The 23,494-nt window shown below is 38.1% G+C and overlaps 1 protein-coding gene across 1 annotated transcript in view; it reads right to left on the reverse strand.

Moving 5' to 3' along the window:
• The window catches only part of LOC150082021 (uncharacterized), a 320,259-nt gene that overhangs the window by 251,155 nt on the left and 45,610 nt on the right, over window positions 1-23,494 (reverse strand). The window contains exon 4 of the mRNA XM_090380398.1: window positions 22,450-22,521. Coding sequence (XP_090236524.1) covers window positions 22,450-22,521 — 72 coding nt within the window. The remainder of the gene's footprint in view (window positions 1-22,449; window positions 22,522-23,494) is intronic.

Below are 23,494 nucleotides of genomic sequence, written 5' to 3' on the forward strand. Positions count from 1 at the left end.
ATGATATTGATGATGGTATATCGGGCTTAATGTCCAAGTTTGCAGATGATACAAAGGTTGGCAGGGTTGTCAAGGACACTACGCTGCTGCAACAGGATCTGGAAAGGTTGAGCAGATGGGCTGAGAGGTGGCAAATGAAGTTTAACATTGACAAATGTAAAGTACTACACATGGGAAACAGCAACCCCAGAGCAACGTATCAACTCTGTGGTACTACACTGACGGTGGTAGAGAATGAAAGGGACTTGGGGGTGGTTGTGCAGGCAGATATGAAGTTCTCTGAGCAGTGTAGACGGGCTGCAAGAGTAGCTCATGGAGTATTGTCAATGATATACAGAAATTTTTCCAGCAGGGACCATTGCCTTATACAATGGAGGTGATTATTCCATTGTATAAGGCAATGGTCAGGCCACACCTAGAGTACTGCATACAGGTCTGGAGGCCTTATTTCAAGAAGGATGTAGAGCTGCTGGAACAAGTACAGAGCAGGGCAACAAGATTAGTGAATGGAACAAAGGGGTGCTCTTACGAAGAAAGGCTTAAGTTTTGCAAATTACAGTGTCTGGAGACTAGGCACCAGCGAGGTGATCTGATAGAGGTGTATAAAGCCTTGAATGGTTTAAGCATGCTCAATGCTGATGGGATTCTTCCTCTAGCTCAGAAAAATCACCTGAGAGGGCATAAATTCAAATTGAGGAAAGACAGATGTAGGATAGACGTGTGGAAATTTGCCTTTAGCCAGCGGGTGGTTGGTTGGTGGAACAGACTTCCATCAATTGTGGTGGAGGTTGATAGCCTAAATAAGTTTGAGGCTCAGCTGGACAGGTATTTTGAACGAACAGAGGGGTGAAGTGGAAGTGGGTCTTTTTTTTTTTTTTTTTTTGGCTGATGCTGCATAAGCTTGCTTTCTTGCATCAAATGCCTCTACTAATGCTAATGCTAATTTGCAGAGGCAGTTCTTATATTCAGTGTCTTTGAGCCATTGATTACAAAAAATTCAAAGAAAGGAAGTTGAAGAGTTTGAGTGATTGGTGCAAATTCATATTATAAAATCTTTCTGATCTATAAATGATCCAGCAACAAATTTTCAAAAAAAAAATAAAATAAAATACTGACATCAGAGTAATACAATTACAAATCATTCTCTCAAACTGTAAGAAAATGCAAAGAATGGGAAAAAACAAATAAATAAAATAAATCTACAGCAATGAGTAACATATATTATTATTACAAATTATAAACGTTTGATGATTGCCAACGTTATGGACCATTCATAATTTGTGAATGGTCCATCATGGTCCACTTATGAAAACTAATGGTCCACTTATGAAAACTGGAATAATAAATTCACTTACATGGAATAATAAAATCACTTATCACAGAATCACTACAAAATTGGCATTGCATTGTGCACAAAGCAAATCAATGCATACTTCTCTATTCAAAGGTGAACATTCATTGTTCACTGAGAACAGAGGGTGGAGGGAAAGGTGCAGACAAGAAAAATAACTTTTTTAAATTCATATTATATCTTTCTCTGATCTATAAATGATCCTTCAACAAATTTTAAATTAAAAAAATTTACTGACACCAAAGTAATAAAATTACAAATATTTCTGTCAAATTGCAACAAAATGCAAAGAATGGTAATAACTAAATAAATAAATCTACAGCAATGAGTAACATATATTAGTATCAAACTGGACAAAGTTTAGTGATCGCCGACATCATGGATCATTCATAATTTGTGAATGAAAACCTGAAACTAATGAAAACTGGAATAAAAAATTTACTTACATCTTCAGCCTTTCTATCACAAGTCAGAAAAAAATGGTGGTAATGAGCAATTTTTTCGTGCTCTGAGAAACTTAAAAATGTAGAATCACAGAATAGTACATCATGTTTGATAAGAACTGCAGAAATTTGTTTCTCTGCCAATAAAGCAAATGGAAATTTCTGTGATTGGCTGAATTTTTTTTTTTTTTTTTTCATTTCCAACTCTTGTTCCCCAAGTTACTCCTTCAAGAAACTTTGCAACAAAATTTCCCACCACAAACGAAACCAGAAGAGATGCATTATAAAATATAAGATTATATAAGATACATTATATAAAAGCATTATAAAATGCATTATTCATGGCTAGTGACAAAGTCCAGGGTCTAATGGCTATATAGAAACAAAGCAATAGACAAGGGAAGAATGTTGTTGTGAAAATGGCAAATGAACCTCAAACCATAAATTTAGCTAAACTTCACACTTCGGAGTAACTGAAATAGATGCTTTACTCTGCGCGGTCACTGCTTATTCCACTCTCTGAACACCACAGGATAAGCGCTAACTACAGGAAGAGTCCCTTCCCAATGCACCAGTCACTTTCAAAGCATCATAAGCAAGGATGAAAGGATCTGCAATTCAGATGTGTCTCTTGTTAGCATAGTAATAACTCATTCCTAGTCCTCTCAGTTTTTTGTTTCAGATAAACAAAACAAAAAAAAGCCAAATGTAGCATGTAGGTGCTAAAACAACAACACCAGCCAAAGCTAAACTGCTATGTGATAAATTTGTGTATTGTAAAATAAAATACATTGCCCTCCAACAACAATCAGAATATGCCTACATATAAAAAATCTAAAATAAATTCACCAACACTAAAATAAAACCAGACCATGATGTATATTTATATATGATGCTGCTTTTGTTGAATATTTCATGACTATCCATTTACTAATATTTCTATAAGTGTACCATCAGTCTAAACAATACTCGGGTGACCAGTAGCCGGATTGATAAGAATCTGTTACATGACGAAAAGGTTAGTGCAATAGCATCATGTCTTTTCATAAGTGAATTACCAAATTAGTAAAATAGCCTTCATTATGCAATAGAAAGCACATACTCTGCACTACTTTTCCACATAGTCACCGAGTTGGTCTAAACACTTATTAGCATTAGCATTAGTAGAGGCATTTGATGCAAGAAAGCAAGCTTATGCAGCATCAGCCAAAAAAAAAAAAAACCCACTTCCACTTCACCCCTCTGTTCGTTCAAAATACCTGTCCAGCTGAGCCTTAAACTTATTTAGGCTATCAACCTCCACCACAAGGGATGGAAGTCTGTTCCACCAACCAACCACCCGCTGGCTAAAGGCAAATTTCCGCACGTCTATCCTACATCTGTCTTTCCTCAATTTGAATTTATGCCGTCTCAGGTGATTTTTCTGAGCTAGAGGAAGAATCCCATCAGCATTGAGCATGCTTAAACCATTCAAGGCTTTCTACACCTCTATCAGATCACCTCGCTGGTGCCTAGTCTCCAGACACTGTAATTTGCAAAACTTAAGCCTTTCTTCGTAAGAGCACCCCTTTGTTCCATTCACTAACCTTGTTGCCCTTCTCTGTACTCGTTCCAGCAGCTCTACATCCTTCTTGAAATGAGGCCTCCAGACCTGTATTGAAACATGTGACTAAACGTTTGATTCCCTGATGATAGAAATCCACTCCTTGGTCATTCAGCCACCATCAAACTGCTGTTTGCTCCTGCTCACCATTTGCAAATCGTTGTCCCCCTAGATGTTCTTTCAGCTTGCCGAAGATGTGATAGTCACAAGGTGAAAGATCGGTACTGTACAGCGGATGTTGCCATACCTCCCATCCAAAACTTTGGAGCAAGTGTCGTGTTGTGCATGCATTGTGTGGAGTGCCATTGTCCAGAATGGGAATAACATCTTTGCTTAACTTTCCAGGCCTCTTGATTTTTATGGCTGCTCACAAAGACCATAATGTTTGGAAGTATGAGGCAGCATTAATTGTTATGCCTTTCACCATAAATTCCGTGTAAACATCTCCTTCACAGTCAAAAAACACAATGGACATGACCTTTCCTGCTGATGGTGCAACTTTGGTCATTTGAATTTCTTCTACACAGGTGTTGTTGTGTGTCTCCATTCAAAAGACCCTCTCTTCGTTTCTGGGGTGAAATGGTGCACCCAAGTTCATCACCAGTGATGAGCAGCAAAAGAAGTCATGGCCATCCACAGAATAGCATTGAACGAAGGCTAGAGAAGACAAAAAATGTTGACCTTTGTCTTTGAGCATTTAGCATTAGTGGAGGCATATGATGCAAGAAAGCAAGCTTATGCAGCATAAGGCAAAAAAAAAAAAAAAAAACCCCACTCCCATTTCACCGCTCCGTTCGTTCGAAATACCTGTCCACCTGAGCCTTAAATTTATTTAGGCTACCAACATCCACAACAAGGGATGGAAGTCTATTCCACCAACCAACTGCCTGCTGCCTAAAGGCAAATTTCTGCACATCTATCCTACATCTGTATTTCCCCAATTTGAATTTATGCCCACTCACGTGAGTATTCTGAGCAAGAGGAAGAATCAGATCGGCATTGAGCATGCTCAAACCATTCAAGGCTTTATACACCTCTATCAGATCACCTCGCTGGTGCCTAATCTCCAGACACTGTAATTTGCAAAACTTAAGCCTTTCTTCGTAAGAGCAACCCTTTTTTCCATTCATTAATCTTGTTCCCCTTCTCTGTACTCGTTCCAGCAGCTCTACATCCTTCTTGAAATGAGGCTTCCAGACCTCTATACAGTACTCTAGGTGTGGCCTGACCATTGCCTTATACAAGGGAATAATCACCTCCTTATCCCTGCTAGAAAAATTCCTATATATCATTGACAAGACACCATGAGCTACACTTGCAGCCCGTCTGCACTGTCAGAGAACTTCGTATCTGCCTGCACAACCACCCCCAAGTCACTTTCATTCTCTACCACTGTCAGTGCAGTACCACAGAGTTGATACGTTGCTCTGGGGTTACAGTTTCCCATATGTAGAACTTTACATTTGTCAATGTTAAACTTCATTTGCCACCTCTCAGCCTATCTGCTCAGCCTTTCCAGATCCTGTTGCAGCAGCATAGCATCAGTAGTGTCCTTAACAACCATGCCAACCTTTGTATCGTCTGCAAACTTGGACATTAAGCCCGATATACCATCATCAATATCATTTATAAATACAGAAAACAATAATGGGCCCAACACTCAACCCTGAGGGACTCCACTAATAACATTAGTTCAAGATGAGCAGTGTCCATTGATTACTACTCTCTGTCTTCTACCCCTCAACCATCCCTTTATCCATAGCAGCAATTTCCCTCCAATGCCACACTGCTCCAATTTGAGCAGCGGTCTTCCATATGCAACAGTATCAAAAGCCTTTCTAAGATCGAAATATATATTATCAAAATTTATTCCCTGCATCCAGTCCTTTTGTGACTGCATCATAGTATCCAATCAAATTGGTCAGGCAAGACTTCCCCTTAACAAAACCATGCTGTGTCTGAGCTAAAACCAAAGTCTTGTCTAGATGATCCTGCAGTGTTTCTTTAACCAGTGCCTCCATTAATTTTCCTGGAACAGAAGTTAAACTCACAGGTCTGTAATTACTTGTGTCAGCCTTTGATCCTCCTTTGTGAATTGGGGTCACATTGCACATCTACAGTCTATGGGTACCTCCCCTGAGTCCAAAGAAGCTCTCATAATTATGGCTAAGGGTTTGCTTACTTCCTTTGCTGCTTCCTTTAATATAACTAGATGGATCCCATCCACCCTTTTTTATGTTTATCCTCAACAATTTCTCCTCCACTTTCCTCTTAGTTATTACAAAATCATCTAGCTCACTGCCGGATTTTACTTCACCCCTTCCTGAATAACTCCCAATGTGTGAATGTAGATGCAAAATATTCATTTAGTTTGTTAGCCACCTGAGCAGGATCCTCAACTGTTGAACCATCAATATCCAGTGGACCAATCTGATTCAGCCTTTTCCTTCTAGACTTTACATAGGTAAAGAACTCTTTTCTTTTTTTCTTTGCATCCTTTGCCAAGGATTTCTCATAATCTGCCTTTGCCTGCCTAATCTCCTTTGTGACTTGGTTACAGATCAGCTTATATCTACCATAGGCTTCTGTGTCACATGTTAATTTATATGTGTCCGATGCATTTTTCTTCTCTGCCATATGTCTCATTAGTTCATCTGACATCCATTTAGACCTAAACCTTGAACAATGTTTCATAGTTGGTATGTAAAGCCTAGTAGCTTCCAAGATAAGTTCTTTGAATGCTTCCCATTTTGAATTTGCTGTGGGTATCATCATAAGTTCGTCCAACTGCATAGAATTTAAATACTGTCTCAGACCATCGTAGTCGCCTTTATGAAAGCAATAACCCTTCCCTTTACCCCTGATGGTAGTTACCTCTTTGATTAAATCTCACTTCAGCACACTGTGATCACTGCCGCCTAGTGGTTCCTTTATCTGCAGATTCTTAATGCATAAAGAATCACTACTGATAATCAGATCAAAAGAGTATTCCTCCCTCTAGTTGCCTCCCGAACATGCTGATGTAGAAAACAATCATCCAATAAATCCACAAAAGCCTTGCTAGTGTGTGAGTGACCAAACCCACAAATTCCAGTCAATATCCGGAAAATTAAAATCCCCCATTATAAGACTCTCTGATTTACCGGCCCACTCTATTTCCCTGTACAGTTTCTTATTATACTCATCAGAGTCATTAGGCCTATAGCACACTCCTATTCTCAATTTTGATCTCCCAACGCTTATGTGACACCAAACTGACCCGACACTGTCCAGCGATGTTGACTGGCTTTACTTCCTTGGATTTTATGTGTTTCTTAACTAATAGCATAACCCCTCCTCCCTTCCTATCCAGTCTATCCTTTCTGTACACATTATACTCCCCAAATTCCAGTTCTGCATTCCTTATATCTATGTGACACCACATCTCAGATATCCCAACAATATCTGCCTTTGATGTTTTGAGCAATACCTCAAATTCATCAAATTTATTTACTTAACTCCTAGCATTGGTGTACACGCAAGTATATATGCACCTGTTCTTTTTCTTAGCTACCCTAACACAACCCATGTGTTTGCTTGTACCCCAATGATTCCCAGCAGTCTCTGAAATATCCTGCATCTTATTTTCCAGGCTGCTGCTCACTCCAATAGAAGCAGTGCAAGAATCACTTTCACCTCTGCCAGTGGCTACTGTTAATCTATTAGTCCTTGTATCCCCCCAATCTAGCAGTTTTCCAACCCACCTAACACTGCCTCGATAGCATCAGCAAACATTCTTGTACCCTTTCTATTTAAGTGTATGCCATCCCTGTAGAAGCAGTCTCTCCTCTTAACAAGTACAGTCCAGGCTGAAAAAAATTCTACCCCTTGAGCCTTGCACAATCTTTCCAGGGCCGAATTGATTGACAAGGCTCTCATCATATACTCCCTCCTATCGTGTCTGGGCAGAATTGCAGACACTTTCAAATTCAACCCTAATTCACGGCTTTTTTTCAACAGTGACCTGTACTTGTTAAGTAATTCTGCCGGTCTCCTACCCTTAATATCATTAGTGCCAACATGTACAACTATATCACCTTTTGTGCCCTTAAAAGATGATATCCTCTCTACGTCATCAACCTTTGCCCCTGGCAGACATCCTGGTCCTGTTCCACCTATCCTTTTTACAAAGCACATTCCCAACATCCCTGACAATAGAGTCACCAATAACTACTAGTTCCTGTGGGACCAGCGCATTCTGACTTGGGGGTTGCCGCTGTGTTGCGTGATGACCAAGTGAAAGCTCTGGCGTTGATGTGGGCAGCTGAGAGCTTGATGGGCCCCTCAATTTAGATCCTTCGAGGGCATCCACTCTCTCCTTCAAGCTCTCATATAGGCCCATAACAACGCTGAGTTGTCGCCTGATTTCCTTACACTCCTTACATCGCACACACACAAAGACATCCCCCATGGCAATATCATGTCCCGTACCCGATTGCTCCACAAACATCAAGCAAGCAGTGCATTTTCAAAGGCTGTGATTCAGACAGCAACTATCTCCCTCAGTTTCCCCCCCCCCCAAGCCACAGCACTTCCATTAGCTTGAGCCTTTTGCTTTGCTGCTCTGGTCTGAGTCATGATTTCGATTTAATTTAAATTTCAGTACAAAATTATAACCCTAAACTTGTATCCCAACACAGATATAATGCTATATATATATTTTTCGGTATCGAGTATTATCTACGATTTCCGTTTATCTAACTTCCATATCAAGTTATGTATTAATTAATTATGTTACGTTTGTAATCTAAGTCGTTATATGTATTTAGTTAAAAAGTACAATTTAATTGACAATGAAGTTTAACAAGATTGATAGATTTTACTGATTAATTGACAATATTATATTTTATTATATACTATACTATACTAAGCTTACAATATCTACTTCGGGATATAACATTGTATCGTATAACAATGGCGGTAAGTTACGAATGGTAAATCTACGGACACTTAAGTATTAATTAACTTCCAAATCTTGCTGTCTCGATTGAGAATAAACTAAAGATCCTGACTAGGTCTATAAGCTACTTATAGAAAATAATTTAATATAACAACTGGTCAATAAAGCGGCTAAATATGGCTAAAAACTTCTCGTTCAGCGGGGCTGCAACTTGTAACATGTGGATTTGATACCCTTACCGATACTAAGTAATACCTACAAAATCTATAAGTTAAACTTTAAACTAAGTATCGTAACTAGGAATATAAAGCTACTCTAGAAAATAAGTTAATATGTCAATTTAAGCTAATAAAACAGAAAAAACTTTTCTGTTCCAGGAGCAGTAAAAACTTCGCTTGCACAAGGCTACTCTTGTTCTGTGTTCGTCTGTCAGTGAACGAGGAACCTATCGTGCACACAATTTGTGATAGTCAAGGTGTTCACAGACGATGGAATGAACACTGCCTATTAAAATATCCAACTCCTTTGCTATTTCTACGACTGTCAGTCTTTGATTATTGTGAATCCTTTCATCAACCTGCATCATGTCTGCAATGGTCGACGTCGATGGCCTTCCTTTTCTGTGCCACCACTTTCAAACTGCTGGCACCACTTCACTATGGCTGGATGCAACATTGCATTTTCCACATACACTGCCGTTATTTCACAATGAATTTCGGAACAATTCAGACGTTTCGTCTACAAAAATCATACTGTTCCGCATACTTCGAAATTGGAGTGACATTCTAGCTGACGTGTCATTACAAATGCTTGGTCCTACACAACTGTTACCACTAAGTCAACTAAACTCACCTACCAGGGGGCGCATGATATGAACTGTATTCCACACAGGTGCCACATTTGTTGTGCAGTTATACCAAGAGATGGCGGCAGGTGTAACTTATTTTTTGAATGCCCCTCATACATAACAGTTTAGACTGAAAAAATCTGTAAGGGCTATAGCTTCAACCTACAAGAGATTCACTTGACGAAAAGGTTACTGTAATAGCATCATGTTTTTTCATAAGTGAATTACCAAATTGGTAAAATGGCCTCATTTTTATCATATCTCACATTGTGGAAACCTTCACAACGAGTCGTCCAATACTGCAATACCTCAAATAAGCAATGCTTCACCAATGGAAAAGACAATGGATTATTACTTATTCCCAGTGGATGTGTTACATTTAATTTTAAAAAATTGCTTGTTTTTTAATGAAATTCATTAATCTTCTAGAGAAATGAATCTGTCTTCCAAATTTTACAGGCCCCTTTCAAGTTGGGCCCCAATACAGCTGCATTGGCATAGTTATGCCACTGAGTTTGTGTCACGCTCTAGCTCAAACTCAATAAATAAAATGAAGAATAAAATAAATTTTATTTACCTACACAGGGAGCACAATTATTCAAATAAAAACACACCTATATTATAAAACTACTTTACAGCAATGAGTACTGTGTTCGGTGGGGCGAGCAGGGTTGCTCGGCCATACAGCAGGTGTCTGAAGAAAGTAATTAATTGTCATACATGTATACCACCACCTTATGTCTGGCCCAGTAATGTAACTATGCCAATGCAGTGCTTTGAGGTCCACAACAAGAAAAGGGGACCCACTGCCCTCCTGCCTGAAACAGAAAAAAATTTAATTTAGTGAAAATGTAAGTTTTTTAGTTATATCTATAATAAAATTTACTGTCTATGAAAAATAATTTTTTTTTTTTTTTTTTTCACATAAAGCATGTTTATTGTTAGCTAGCTGCACAGCACAAAAAAAACTGCAGTGAATAGAGGTGAAATGGTATTAGCATAGTTGCTGCTTCCAGGGCAATTTTTAAGGATTTTTTATTTTTACCAAAACAAATATTTTCGGGGGGACCTACACTAAACTTTACATTGGGGCTCACTTTTTCTAGTTACGACATTGGTCTGGCCATACATAAGGTGGAGGTATACATGTATGAAAATTAATTACTTTTGATATTTCAAGAGATGTGTAAAAACCGGCCCTGGGATAATTACCCTTACACAATGGCCAAATTTTCATTTCGATACCTTTATGTTGTTGTTATTTGGTTTTTAGGAGCATTAGCAACTAAGGCCATATTGCTCCGAGAATATGCGGTGGTCATTCCCTGACCTTTCCGCATCCTCCGTATTTGGTGGTGATGGGCTCAAACCCTGGTCTAATCAAGAAGCATGTGCTGCGCACTGCTGCTCCTTCCCACCTGGCTACGGAGGAGCCTTCGATACCTTTATAAATTATACAAACTTCGCTTTTCACATATTATGTGATTTTAAAAAATATATATATAAAAACACTATTTTTCTCTGCATCCTTTGTATATATGGTTAAAATGCTAATAATACTTTCTAAGTATATATAAAAAATAAGTCATTGTTTCAAGTTTCACAGAAGCTCCGCAATTTAAATATATCTAAAATCAATTCTTTAACTAAACTTTAAAAAAAAAAAAACTCTTTCCTTCTCTTTTTTTTTTTTTCTATTCTTTTTTCCTTTTTTCATTTAATTTTTGTGGCACCCTGCCATGCACGGTACCACAAGAGTGCAGGGCCAAATTGGGTCCAAGGCAAACCCTGGATTCGGCCATGGTGGGTGGGGACAAAAAGAGGAAAATACTTGTACTTATCTATAAGACAATCTTCCTCCAAATCATTACCTACTGTACAGGCATATAGTAACACAGAGTCCCTCCAGACAGAAATTAAAGAAGCTAGAGTGAAGCTAGCGTCACTCTAGCTTCTTACTCTATTGCATACAGAGGATTATATCCTTAACTATCTCAAGGGCATTCTGCACCATCTGTACACCTGCCCTACAGATTCTGGCAGAAGCACTGCCACTAGACTCAGAAGTAATTAGAAGAGGCTTCAATTATAGCCTTAAGAAGGAAATCCAACTAAAGGAATCATGATAAACACTGAGGCTGATATAAAACAAGAAAAGAAAAGCATCATATCCACACTCTCGAGTGTGGATAGGATGTTTTAGAGGGTAATGGATAGGATCTCTCCTAACTATGGCAGAGTTGATGGGAGCAAAGACCTAAAGGGGAAGTCACGTTGAGGTTCCTTCCACAGGTAACCCTAGTTTCCCCATACCACCTTCCTGGTATGCCCAGGGCTCTAAGCCACAATTTTGCTAACAAGACATGGCTCCCTGAATGCAAAGTTATGCCAACTGGGTCACACCCAGAATTCCAAATGTACCTGTGGAGCTGATGAGGATTCGGACCATGTTCTTTATGACTGCCACAATTACCATATCCACAAATGCAGACTTACTTACATCCAAGACTGGACCAATGAACCGCAGAGATGAGCAACTACTCATCTCTGATGAAATGCATTACATTTCAACAGAAATGGCCTACTCGAGTTTGCTCAAAAAGGTTTTCACACCATGAAAAGCACCCATACTAGGCCAACATAGACTATAACACCCCCCCCCCAAGCTACTTAAACAAGAATGCCTACCTGATTATGACACCAACCAAATTAGACAACACGAAATGAGACTGGTCTGTCGGAACGTGTGTGACATATTTTTGATGTTATTAGTAGTATATATGTTTATGTCGTTTTATGTGCATCTATATTTGTTAAGAATGAATATATCTTATTGAATTAATGGATAAAGTTTATAAGCATAAATGGGTATAAATGTCTCGATGTCTACATGTGCTGCTGTGGCTGAGTTCTGGATTTGTCTACAGGCAGAGAATCGCAAGTATAATCACCTAAAGACACTAAGTCTGTATGTCATTCAACCCTTGTTGGCGCTTTCCATCATGTCCACATTGCTGAGCATGACTGAGAGCTTGTGTCCGTGTGCATGTCTGGTGGAAAATGTTGGCCTAACCCTGGTTGGGGCTCTCCATAGCATCTACATTGCCAGATATGACTGACGGCTTGTGTCTGTGTGCAACTCTGATGAAAAAGTGTCCCCCACCCCTTTTGTGCCTCTTCTTTTTATGTATTAGTATATGTCCAAGTGCTTCAATGTGAAATGGCTGTAGCTGTATGTGATAGTGTATCACATACAGTCCATCCTAAACCAATGTGTGCTTATGGAGCATTAGCTAAAAAAAAAAATTTACAAACAAATCCCTCTAAATGTTTGTAAAGTTCCTTCCTCCTTAAATTTATTTAACCTATCAACTTCCAAGACGACAGATGGAAGTTTGTTCCAGCAATTAACCACCCACTGGCTAAAGGCAAATTTCCACACATCTATTCTAGATATCTTTCCTCAATTTGAATTTATGTCCCCTTAGGTTCGTAATCTGAACAAGTGGAAGAATCTCATCAGAATTCAACATGCTCAACCCATTCAAGGCCTTATACATCTCAATCAGATGACCTCGTAGGTGCCTAGTCTCCAGCGGCTGCAATTTGCAGAACTTAAGCCTCGCTTGGTAAGAGGATCCCTTTGTTCCCCTCACCAATCTTGTTGCCCTTCTCTGTACATGCTCAAGCAAATCTACATCCTTCCTAAAATGAAGCCTCCAGACCTGTACGCAGTACTCAAGACGTGGCCTGACCATTGTCTTATACAGAGGGAAATTCAGCTCCTTTTACCTGCTAGCAAAATTCCTGTATATCATTGAGAAACCCCATGACCTGCCCTAGCAGCCTGTCTGCATTGTCAGAAAACTTGATATCTGACTGCACAATTATTCCCAGGTCTTTTTCATTTTCTACCACCCTAAGTGTAGTACCACACAGTTGGTACGTTCCTCTGGGGTTACTTCTACCCATATGCAGTACTTTGCATTTGTCAATGTTAAACTTCAATTGCCACTTCTCAGCCCATCTGCCCAAATTTTCTAGATCCTGTTGCAGTAGCACACTGTCATTACTGTCAATAACAACCTTGCCAACCTTTGTATCATCTGCAAACTTTGACACTAAGCCTGATATACCTTCATCGATATCATTAATAAATATACCAAACAACAGTGGACCCAACACCGAACCCTCTATGACTCCACTAATAACATTAGTCCACGAAGGGAAGCATCCATTGATTACCACCCTCTGTCTTCTCCAACTCAACCATCCTTTTATCCATTGCAGCAATTTAACCTTAATACCATTCTGCTCCAATTTGTACAGTAGTCTTCCAGGTGAAACAGTGTCAAAAGCTTTCCTGAAATCCAAGTACATGATTATTAAAATTATTTTTTGCATCCAGTTCCTTTGTAACCACATCATAAAAACCAATCAAATTTGTCAGACAAGACTTACCCTTAACAAACCCATACTGTGTCTGAATTATTGCTGCAATCTTGTCTAGATGATCCTGCAATGCATCTTTAACCAGTGACTCCATTATTTTACCAGGAACAGAAGTTACGCTAACTGGTCTGTAATTATTCGTGTCACCCTTCGATCTCCCTTTGTGAATTGGGGATACATTTGCACATCTCCAGTCCATGGGGACCTCCCCCTGAATCCAAGGATGCTCTCATAATTATGGCTAAGGGTTTGCTTACTTTCTTTTCCAGCTCCTTTAATATAACTGGATAGATCCCATCCACCCCATGTGCCTTTCTTATGTTTAACTTCAACAATTTCTCCCCCACTTTGCTCTCAATTATTACAAAATCATTAAGCGCCCTGCTGCAATTTGATAACTTTCTGGCATTTTTAAACCTTAATAACTCCTCATGTGTGAATGTAGATGCAAAATACTCGTTCAGTTTGTTTCCTATCTGAGCAGGATCATTAACAGTCGAAACATCGAATCAGATTCAACAGTCGCATCAGATTGGTCCACTTGATATCGATGGGTCAACTGTTGATGATGCTGCTCAGGTAGCTAACAAACTAAATGAATATTTTGCATCGACATTCACACATGAGGAGTTATTCAGTGAGGGGAATGCCAGAGGTGTATTCAACTCTGGCAGTAAGCTAGAGAATTATGTAATAACTGAGAGTAAAGTGGAGGAGAAATTGTTGAAGATAAACACAAGAAAGGCACCTGGGGTGGATGGGATCTATCTATTTATATTAAACGAAGCAGCAAAGGAAGTAAGCAAACCCTTAGCCATAATTATGAGAGCTTCCTTGGACTCAGGGGAGGTACCCATGGACTGGAGATGTGCAAATGTGACCCCAATTCACAAAGGCAGATCAAAGGCTGACACAAGTAATTATAGACCTGTGAGTTTAACTTCTGTTCCCAGAAAATTAATGGAGGCACTGGTTAAAGAAGCACTGCAGGATCATCTAGACAAGACTTCAGTTATAGCTCGGACACAGCATGGTTTTGTTAAGGGGAAGTCTTGCCTGACCAATCTGATTGGATACTATGATGCAGGGAATAACTTTGATATTATATACTTGGATTTTAGAAAGGCTTTTGATACTGTTGCACATGGAAGACTGCTGCACAAATTGGAGCAGTGTGGCATTGGAGGCAAATTGCTGCTATGGATAAAGGGGTGGTTGAGGGGGAGAAGACAGAGAGTGGTAATCAATGGACACTGCTCATCGTGGACTAATGTTGGAGTCCCTCAGGGGTCAGTATTGGGTCCTTTATTGTTTTCTGTATTTATAAATGATATTGATGACGGTATATCAAGTTAATGTCCAAGTTTGCAGACGATACGAAGGTTGGCAGGGTTGTCAAGGACACTACTGACACTATGCTGCTGCAACAGGATCTGGAAAGGTTGAGCAGATGGGCTGAGAGGTGGCAAATGAAGTTTAACATTGACAAATGTAAAGTACTACACATGGGAAACAGCATCCCCAGAGCAACGTATCAACTCTGTGGTACTGGACTGACAGTGGTAGAGAATGAAAGTGACTTGGGGGTGGTTGTGCAGGCAGATATGAAGTTCTCAGAGTAGTGCAGACAGGCTGCAAGAGTAGCTCATGGTGTATTGTCAATGATATATAGGAATTTTTCTAGCAGGGATAAGGAGGTGATTATTCCCTTGTATAAGGCAATGGTCAGGCCACACCTAGAGTACTGTACACAGGCCTGGAGGCCTCATTTCAAGAAGGATGTAGAGTTGCTGGAACGAGTACAGAGAAGGGCAACAAGATTAGTGAATGGAACAAAGATGTGCTCTTACGAAGAAAGGCTTAAGTTTTGCGAATTACAGTGTCTGGAGACTAGGCACCAGCGAGGTGATCTGATAGAGGTGTACAAAGCCTTGAATGGTTTAAGCATGCTCAATGCTGATGGGATTCTTCCTCTTGCTCAGAATAATCACCTGAGAAGGCATAAATTCAAATTGAGGAAAGACAGATGTAGGATAGATGTGCGGAAATTTGCCTTTAGCCAGCGGGTAGGTGGTAGGTGGAACAGACTTCCATCCCTTGTCGTGGAAGTTGATAGCCTAAATAAGTTTAAGGCTCAGGTGGACCAGGTATTTCGAACGAACAGAGGGGTGAAGTGGAAGTGGTTATTTTTTATTTATTTATTTTACTATTTTTTTTTTTTTTTTTTTTTTTTTTTTGGCTGATGCTGCATAAGCTTGCTTTCTTGCATCAAATGCCTCTACTAATGCTAATGCTAACATCGATAACAAGTGGACTAATCAGATTCATCCCCTTCCTTTTAGAGTTTATATAAGTAAAGAAATCCTTGCTGTTTTTCTTAGCATCCTTTTCCAAAGATTTCTAGTAATCTGCCTTCGCTTGGCTAACCTCCTTTGTGACTTGATTATACAGACCAGCTTATATCTGACATAGGCTTCTGTGTCGCCTGATAATTTGCATCCCAAGTATTTTCTTCTCTGTCACGAGTCTCATTAGTTCCTTTGATAACCATTTAGGCCTAAACCTTGAACAATATTTCTTAATAGGTATGAAACTTTTAGTAGTTTCCACGATTAATTCCTTGAATGCTTCTCACTTAGAATTTGCTGTTGGTAACATCATCAGTTGATCCCATTGTACAGAATTTAAAAACTGTCTGAGACCACTGTACTCACCTTTACAGAAGCAAAAACACTTTCCTTTACCCCTGTTGGTAATTATATCTTCCCCAGAAATAGGCAATTCTGTTGCCACTGAGTAGCAGAAGAACTGACTATGGCTAAGTCAGAAACGAAGATGACAAATGAAAAGCAAGAAAAACACTGACAGGAAGAAAATTGAGTATACTGAGTTATGCAAAGCCATTAGAAAGAGACTCAGAGAGGACATAAGAAAATTGAACACAAGAAAAGTAGAACAAGCATTAAGGGAAAACAAAGGATTTAAATCAGCAGTAATACAGAAAGACAAATGATACTGAAACTGAAGAATAGCGATGGTGTACTTATAAACAGCAGAGAAGGATTAATTCAAATAGCAGAAGACTACTATAGAGAATTATACAAGGAGCAGAGGAATGATGCCAGCAGTGGGGAAGATGGATTGCAAAGTAGCAACACATACGACATACCCGATATTCTTCCTGATGAGGTAGAACATGCATTGAAGAAAATGAAGAATCAGAAAGCCCCGGGGGAAGATGAAGTTACTGTAGAGTTGTTAAAATTGGGAGGAAGAGACATAACACAAAAACTGGCAAGGCTCTTCAAAAGTGCATTATAAAAGGTGTGATGCCTAAGCAGTGGAATAATGCAATCATAGTTTTGCTGCATAAGAAAGGAGATAAATCAGAAATTGGAAATTATAGACCAATTAGCTTGTTATCCCACATCTACAAGTTGTTCACAAGGGTCATTACTAACAGATTAGAAAGAATACTTGATAAGAATCAACCGAAAGAGCAAGCTGGCTTTAGGACAGGATTCTCAACTATGGATCACCTTCACGTAATATCACAGCTAATGGAGAAAGCAAATGAATATAAAACACCATTATTATGCCTGGCATTTGTGGATTATGAAAAGGCATTTGACTCCATACAGCATAAGGCAATGTTTCGGGCACTGCAAAGACAAGGCATAGATATCCCATATATTATGATTTTGAAGAAAATATATGAAAGTGCTACCTCCTTTATTAGACTAGACAAAGACAGTAGGAAATTTAAAATGGAGAAAAAGGAGTTCGACAAGGAGACACAATATCTCCGAAGATGTTTACTGCTGCCCTTGAGGAAGCTTTCAGAAGATTAGACTGGTCGCAGAAAGGAGTCAATGTGAATGGAGAGTACCTAAACCATTTACGATTTGCAGATGACATTGTGGTCATAAGCCACGATCCCAAAGAATTAGAGGAAAACCTTAATCAGTTATGCACATTTAGTAAGGATTTTGGACTAAAGATGAATATGGCTAAAACAAAAGTAATGACGAACAAGTATGCCACAGAAAGGGAAATAATGATTGGAGGAACAGTAATTGAAAAGATGGAGTCATATACTTATCTGGGACAAGTTATTAGCTGTAATAATGATAAATGGCTGGAAGTCAAGAGAAGAATAATTTTGGATGGATAGCATTCAGGAAATATAGTCACATACTGAAGAGCAATATCCCAGTTTGTCTGAAACGTAATAATGAACCAATGTATACTCCCCACCATGACTTATGGAAGTGAAACTTGGGCACTCACCAAAAGAATGGAAGAGAAGCTGAGAACTACACAGCGAAGAATGGAATGAATTATATTGGGAATCAGAATGTTAGATAAGAAGAGAAACATGTGGATTAGGCAGCAAACTCAAGTAAAGGATATTCTTATCAAAACTAAAGAACTAAAATGGTCTTGGGCAGGACACATAGCTCGAAGACATGATGACAGATGGACTAAGAAAATAACAGAATGGTACCCAAGAGGAGCTAGAAGGAAACCTGGAAGACAAAGGCGGAGATGGATAGATGAAATTCATGAGTTTGTGGGTAGTAAATGGATGGCCAGTGCTCAAAACAGAAGGAACTGGAAAGTTGCTGGAGAGGCCTTCATCCTCCAGTCGATTGAAAATGGCTGATGATGAAGTCAGAATAATCTTTCTGAATCAATCTAGTTCTGATTCAAAATTTTTCCAAATTGGAAGAGATTATAAAATTGTTTAATTAATTTACACATCACATCTGCATTCAAATTTTCAAATATTTGCCTAACATTTTTCTTTTAAAAGTTCAATTGAATCAAAAGAAAGAAACATGAACAGACTTTCACCCAAGAAAAGGTACATGCTTTGATTTATCGACTTGCTTGATCTTTTTAGAATTTCTTTCACCAAAGGACTGCAATTCATAAGTTCATTTTCTTGAGAAATTCATTAATTTGTCTTCTTTCATAACATACGGATTATGAACTAGAATTGTTAATAAGTCAGTACCACTCATGTAATGGCTTGTACTTTTTTGTTTAGTAATTTTTAACCAATATTTCATAAGGCATTTATCAGAACTTCTAACCTCTTCTTAAACGAGACTAATCAGAGATCACCACTGTTCTACCTATTTAAATATTTACCCAAATATTTAAATATTTACCCAAAGATAGCCAGTGTGTATGTATGCTTCAAAACATTTTTTTTTTTTTTTTACTTCAGTGGCATGCATTAATTGAAACTGTTTAAATCTATATTTCCTTTCAGCACCTCCTTCTAGATAGTATTAAATGTCCAACAAACATTCAGCTACTTTCACAGTATTGCATCTTATCAGCACACAAACTAATTTGATGACAAAGAAATCCTATTATTACCAAATGCTTGAATAATTTTTAATACCCTTACTAATGTTGTCAGTTTGGTGTGATACAAGCACTCCTGAAAAAAAAAAATTGGGAATAGGAGTGTGTTATAAGCCTGGTGACTGTGATGAGTATACCAAACAGCTATACAGAGAAATAGGGTGGACCAGTAAACCAGAATGTCTTATAATGGGGAATTTTAACCTTCCAGATATTGATTGGAATTTGTGGAACTTAAACACTATTAATGCTTTTTCAGATTTCCTGGATGACTCTTCTACAGTCGCTTGTTAGAGAGGCAACAACAAGAGGAAGCAATACTCCTGATCTGGTTAGCAGTGAGCAAGTTAGCAGTTAGTAGTAAGCAAAAATTCTTCATGCATTCTTCTGCACCTTTTTACCAGAATCTGCTGGTAAAAAGACCCACTGGGTGGCAGTGATCACAGTGTACTGAAGCGAAATTTACTTAAAGACATAACTACTGTCAAGAGTAAAGGGAAAGGCTTTTGCTTTAGTAAGGTTAACTAGTGGTCTCGCAGAGTTTTTAAATTCTATGCAGTGCAACCAACTGATGATGTTACCAATGGCAAATTCTAAATGGGAAGCATTCAGTGAATTAATCGTTAAGCTTTTCATACAAGAAATACCGTTCAAGACTTACACCTAAATGACTCTCAGATGAACTACAGTGACACGTGGCAGAGAAGAAAAGTGCACGAGATGCATATAAATTTTCATGTGATAAAAAAACATATCGTATATATAAATTACTTTGTAACCAAGACACAAAGCAGTTTAGGCAAGCAAAGGCAAATTATGAGAAGTCTCTAGCCAAGAATGCAAAGAAAAGCAGCAAAAACTTCCATGCTCATACTAGCAGTAGAAGAAAGAGATTGAATCACATTGGGCCACTTGATATCAATGGGGAAAATTGTTGATGACCCTGCTCAGGTTGCTAACAAATTGAATAGGCATTTTGCATCTACATTCACACATGAGGAATTCTTCAGGGAAGGTGATGCCGGAAGTTTATAAAAACAGGGAGCTAAATACCTTTCTGATAACTGAGAAGAAAGGGAAAGAGAAATTGTTGTAACTGAACAAAAAGAAGGAACCTGAGGCAGATGGAATCTATCCAATTATATTAAGGGAGGCAGCAAAGGAGGTAAATTAATTCTTGGCCATAACTATGAGAGCATCCTTGGATTCAGGGAAGGTTGCTATGGTCTGGATATGTGCAAATGTATCCCAAATTCATAAAGGGGGATTCACAAAGGTGAAATGAGTAATTATAGACCTGTTAGCCTATGTCTCTTCTAGGGAAAATAATGGAGTCACTGCCAAAAAAACATCCAGAGAGAGAGAGAGAGAGAGAGACAGAGAGAGAGAGAGAGAGAGAGAGAGAGAGAGAGAGAGAGAGAGAGAGAGAGAGAAGGGAATCACCAAGAAAGAGAAGAAGAATAATGATATCAAGCTCAGGACCCTGGGCATGCCAAGCCGATACTCACCAGATGCGAGCCCCTGGGGTTAATTGATGAAGGTATGTCAAACTTAATGTCCAAGTTTGCAAAAATGGAAGTTAAAGTTTAACTACCATTTCTGCACATGTACAGCGGTAATCTCAAAGTAACTTTTCAAAAAAAAAAAAAAAAAAAAACCACAGCTTGTGAGGTTTTGTCTATGCTAGCAGTGAAAAGGAGGTGATTACCCCCTTTGTATAAGGCCATGGTTAGGCCACATCTTGAGTACCGTATACAGGTCTGGAGGTTTCATTTTAGGAAGGATGTAAATCTGCTGGAACAGTGCAAAGATGGTGAACCAGATTAGTGAAAGAAACGAGAGTGCTCATACCTAGAAAGGCTTTTCAGTTCTGAAAATTGCAACGTCTGGAGACTATGCACCTGTAGGGAGATCTGAGTGAAGTGTTTAAGGTTTTGAATGGATTGAGTAAGTTAATGGCATTCTTCTTCTTGCTGAGACCACTCACATGAGGGAACATAAATTAAAGTTGAAGAAGGATGGTTGTGGGATAACTGCAGAAGTTTGCCTTCAAACCAGAGGGCAGTCGATTGTTCAAACAGGCTTCCATCTGTTATTGTGGAAGTGGATGGTTTGAATAAATATAATAAAGAACTAGACAAATTTTTGGTGGGTATGCATGGGTGGAGTGTGTAGTTTTTTTTTTTGGCTGATGCTATAAAAGCTTGCTTTCTTGCATCATTTGTCACCACCACCACCACCACCACTCTTCCTCCTCCTCCACTTTTCTGGTGGTGCAATATGGTCATAGCAGCCCTTGCACCAATAAATCCCACTCCAACAACTTTTGTGGATTAGCAAAACAGTGTCATTATCAACAGCAAGTGCCAGGCAGATTTTTTTTAAATTATCCCAAACACTTTTAGAAGCAGTTTCCTTTAAATGGTACCAACTACAGCAAACTGCTTTTGATTTCACAAATTTTTTTTTTTTTTTTTGGTTAGGAAAGTTAGTGCCGTGGGATATAGCTTGGAATCACTTTTATTAATGCTAACTGTAGTAACTAAAATTAAAAATTTTTCAGAGCCATTATTACCTTTTCTTCTACTCTCTTTACAAGTTCACTACCAATGCCTGCTATTTTTGTCCTTCCACAACCAATTATTATTATTATTTTTTTTTTTTTTTTGTGAGTTCACTAATCGGAAACACACAATTATTAGCACAACTCAGAAGACAAAGATGACAACTGTATGATAAACAGTGCAAATAAATATTCAGTGTACAACGGTATCACTGTCATTGTGAAATGATGTAGCTATTTTTGAATTTCTTTCTACACAGTACACATTGTTCTTATACTTGCTTTAAAATGTCTGATTATAACATATTTCCTACTTCTAAATTGAAAATTCACATCGACATACAATACACAAAATAAATGTGTTACTTTTTTAGAATTTAGAACGCACTGATAATTTGTTTTATAAACCTTCCAATATTTATGTCTTTTATCTTATTGAAGGGTATTTTTAATTAAACTTGCACCACACACACAAGAAACTAATGACATGCAAAGTGTTTCCTGCACCAACATTTGGATATTTGTATTTACATTTAGCATTAAATATAAATCACTTCACTAAAGAAGAGTCCAAGTTATTTCAGGATATTAACCACTGTGCTATCAGTTTGCCATATAAATATCAGTATCACTGCTTACACTTGCTTTATCAACATCAACAACATCACTGCACTCTGGGTATCAACCTATATTAACAACAACACAGAGTAAAAGAATTCATTTGATCAATATTCCAGTAAATCGAGCCTTACAAATTCAACATTAAGGTATAGTATATAGACAAAATCATCAAAATGTGAAGGCAGCTAAGGATGAAGGTACAAAGATAAAAATGAAATTAAAAGCCAAATAAGCAATTCACTCTATCTTACCTTTTTGGGCGAGAAATACATCTATATTTTGTCGTTTGGTTTTGCTTTCTGTCTGCTTTTGAGATGGGTGGTCTACATCAAACGAAATATTATAAATTTTAAAAACATGTTAACCCTATAGGCTCTGAGCATACATTTTTTTCATATCATAATTACAACTTTTACAGAATAAAAGGTTATAACAATAACTTCTGGATGCAATAATATGATGAAACACAATTGCTTCATATAATTAAAAAACTACAGCAATAGCACATGGTCATTGACACAGGATCTTCTTCCTAGATGGCAGAAGTAATTTATATAAAAGGTGAAAAAGAAAGGAACACACACCTAACACTTGGTTAATGAATGCAACACATTCTTGGAAAACTCTACGAAAACAAAATATACACTAAGTAAACAATTTCTCATATAAACTAATGTAACTTGATGCATTCCTGAATATTTGCAAATAATTCAATTTTTTTTTTTTTTTTAAGGAAATATAAATACAATTACATGCTGATAAACTAATCCCTTTTGAAAAATTCATTCAAAGAAAGCTGAAGGAAACAAAAACAAAAGTTGCCTTCTTTTCATCATATAAATCTTATAGCAGTGACATCAAAAGCCTCTCACAACATTATTGCTTCTTTCAATACTGAGACTGGTGTCATCTATGACTCTTATATTTGCCTCTTCCAACTTCATAATGATATCTCTCTCTAAATTTGCTCTCTATTCCTTTAACTTTAACCCATGTATGGTCTGATGATAACATTTGTCAAGGGAATTCGTCTTGAAATGTCACAGCTTTAACAAATTTAGGGTAATTAAATCTTAAGAACTAAATAAAATTATATCTGTATTATTCACATGATGAAAGTGTTTCATTACAAAACTGATGAATGGATAATTACCATATAGCATCTTCAAACGTTTAAGGTTCCAGGCTCTTTGAAGTCGGTATCACCATCATTTCTTCCTTCAATTTGTACCTGTGCTGGCAACTCAATGAAATTGTTGGTTGTGAAATATTCTCTGTCTCTGTGAGTCTCGTGCT

This window comes from Mastigoproctus giganteus, chromosome 8, assembly GCF_048544385.1.
Source record: "Mastigoproctus giganteus isolate SK-2022 chromosome 8, ASM4854438v1, whole genome shotgun sequence".
Taxonomy (NCBI): Eukaryota; Metazoa; Arthropoda; class Arachnida; order Uropygi; family Thelyphonidae; genus Mastigoproctus; species Mastigoproctus giganteus.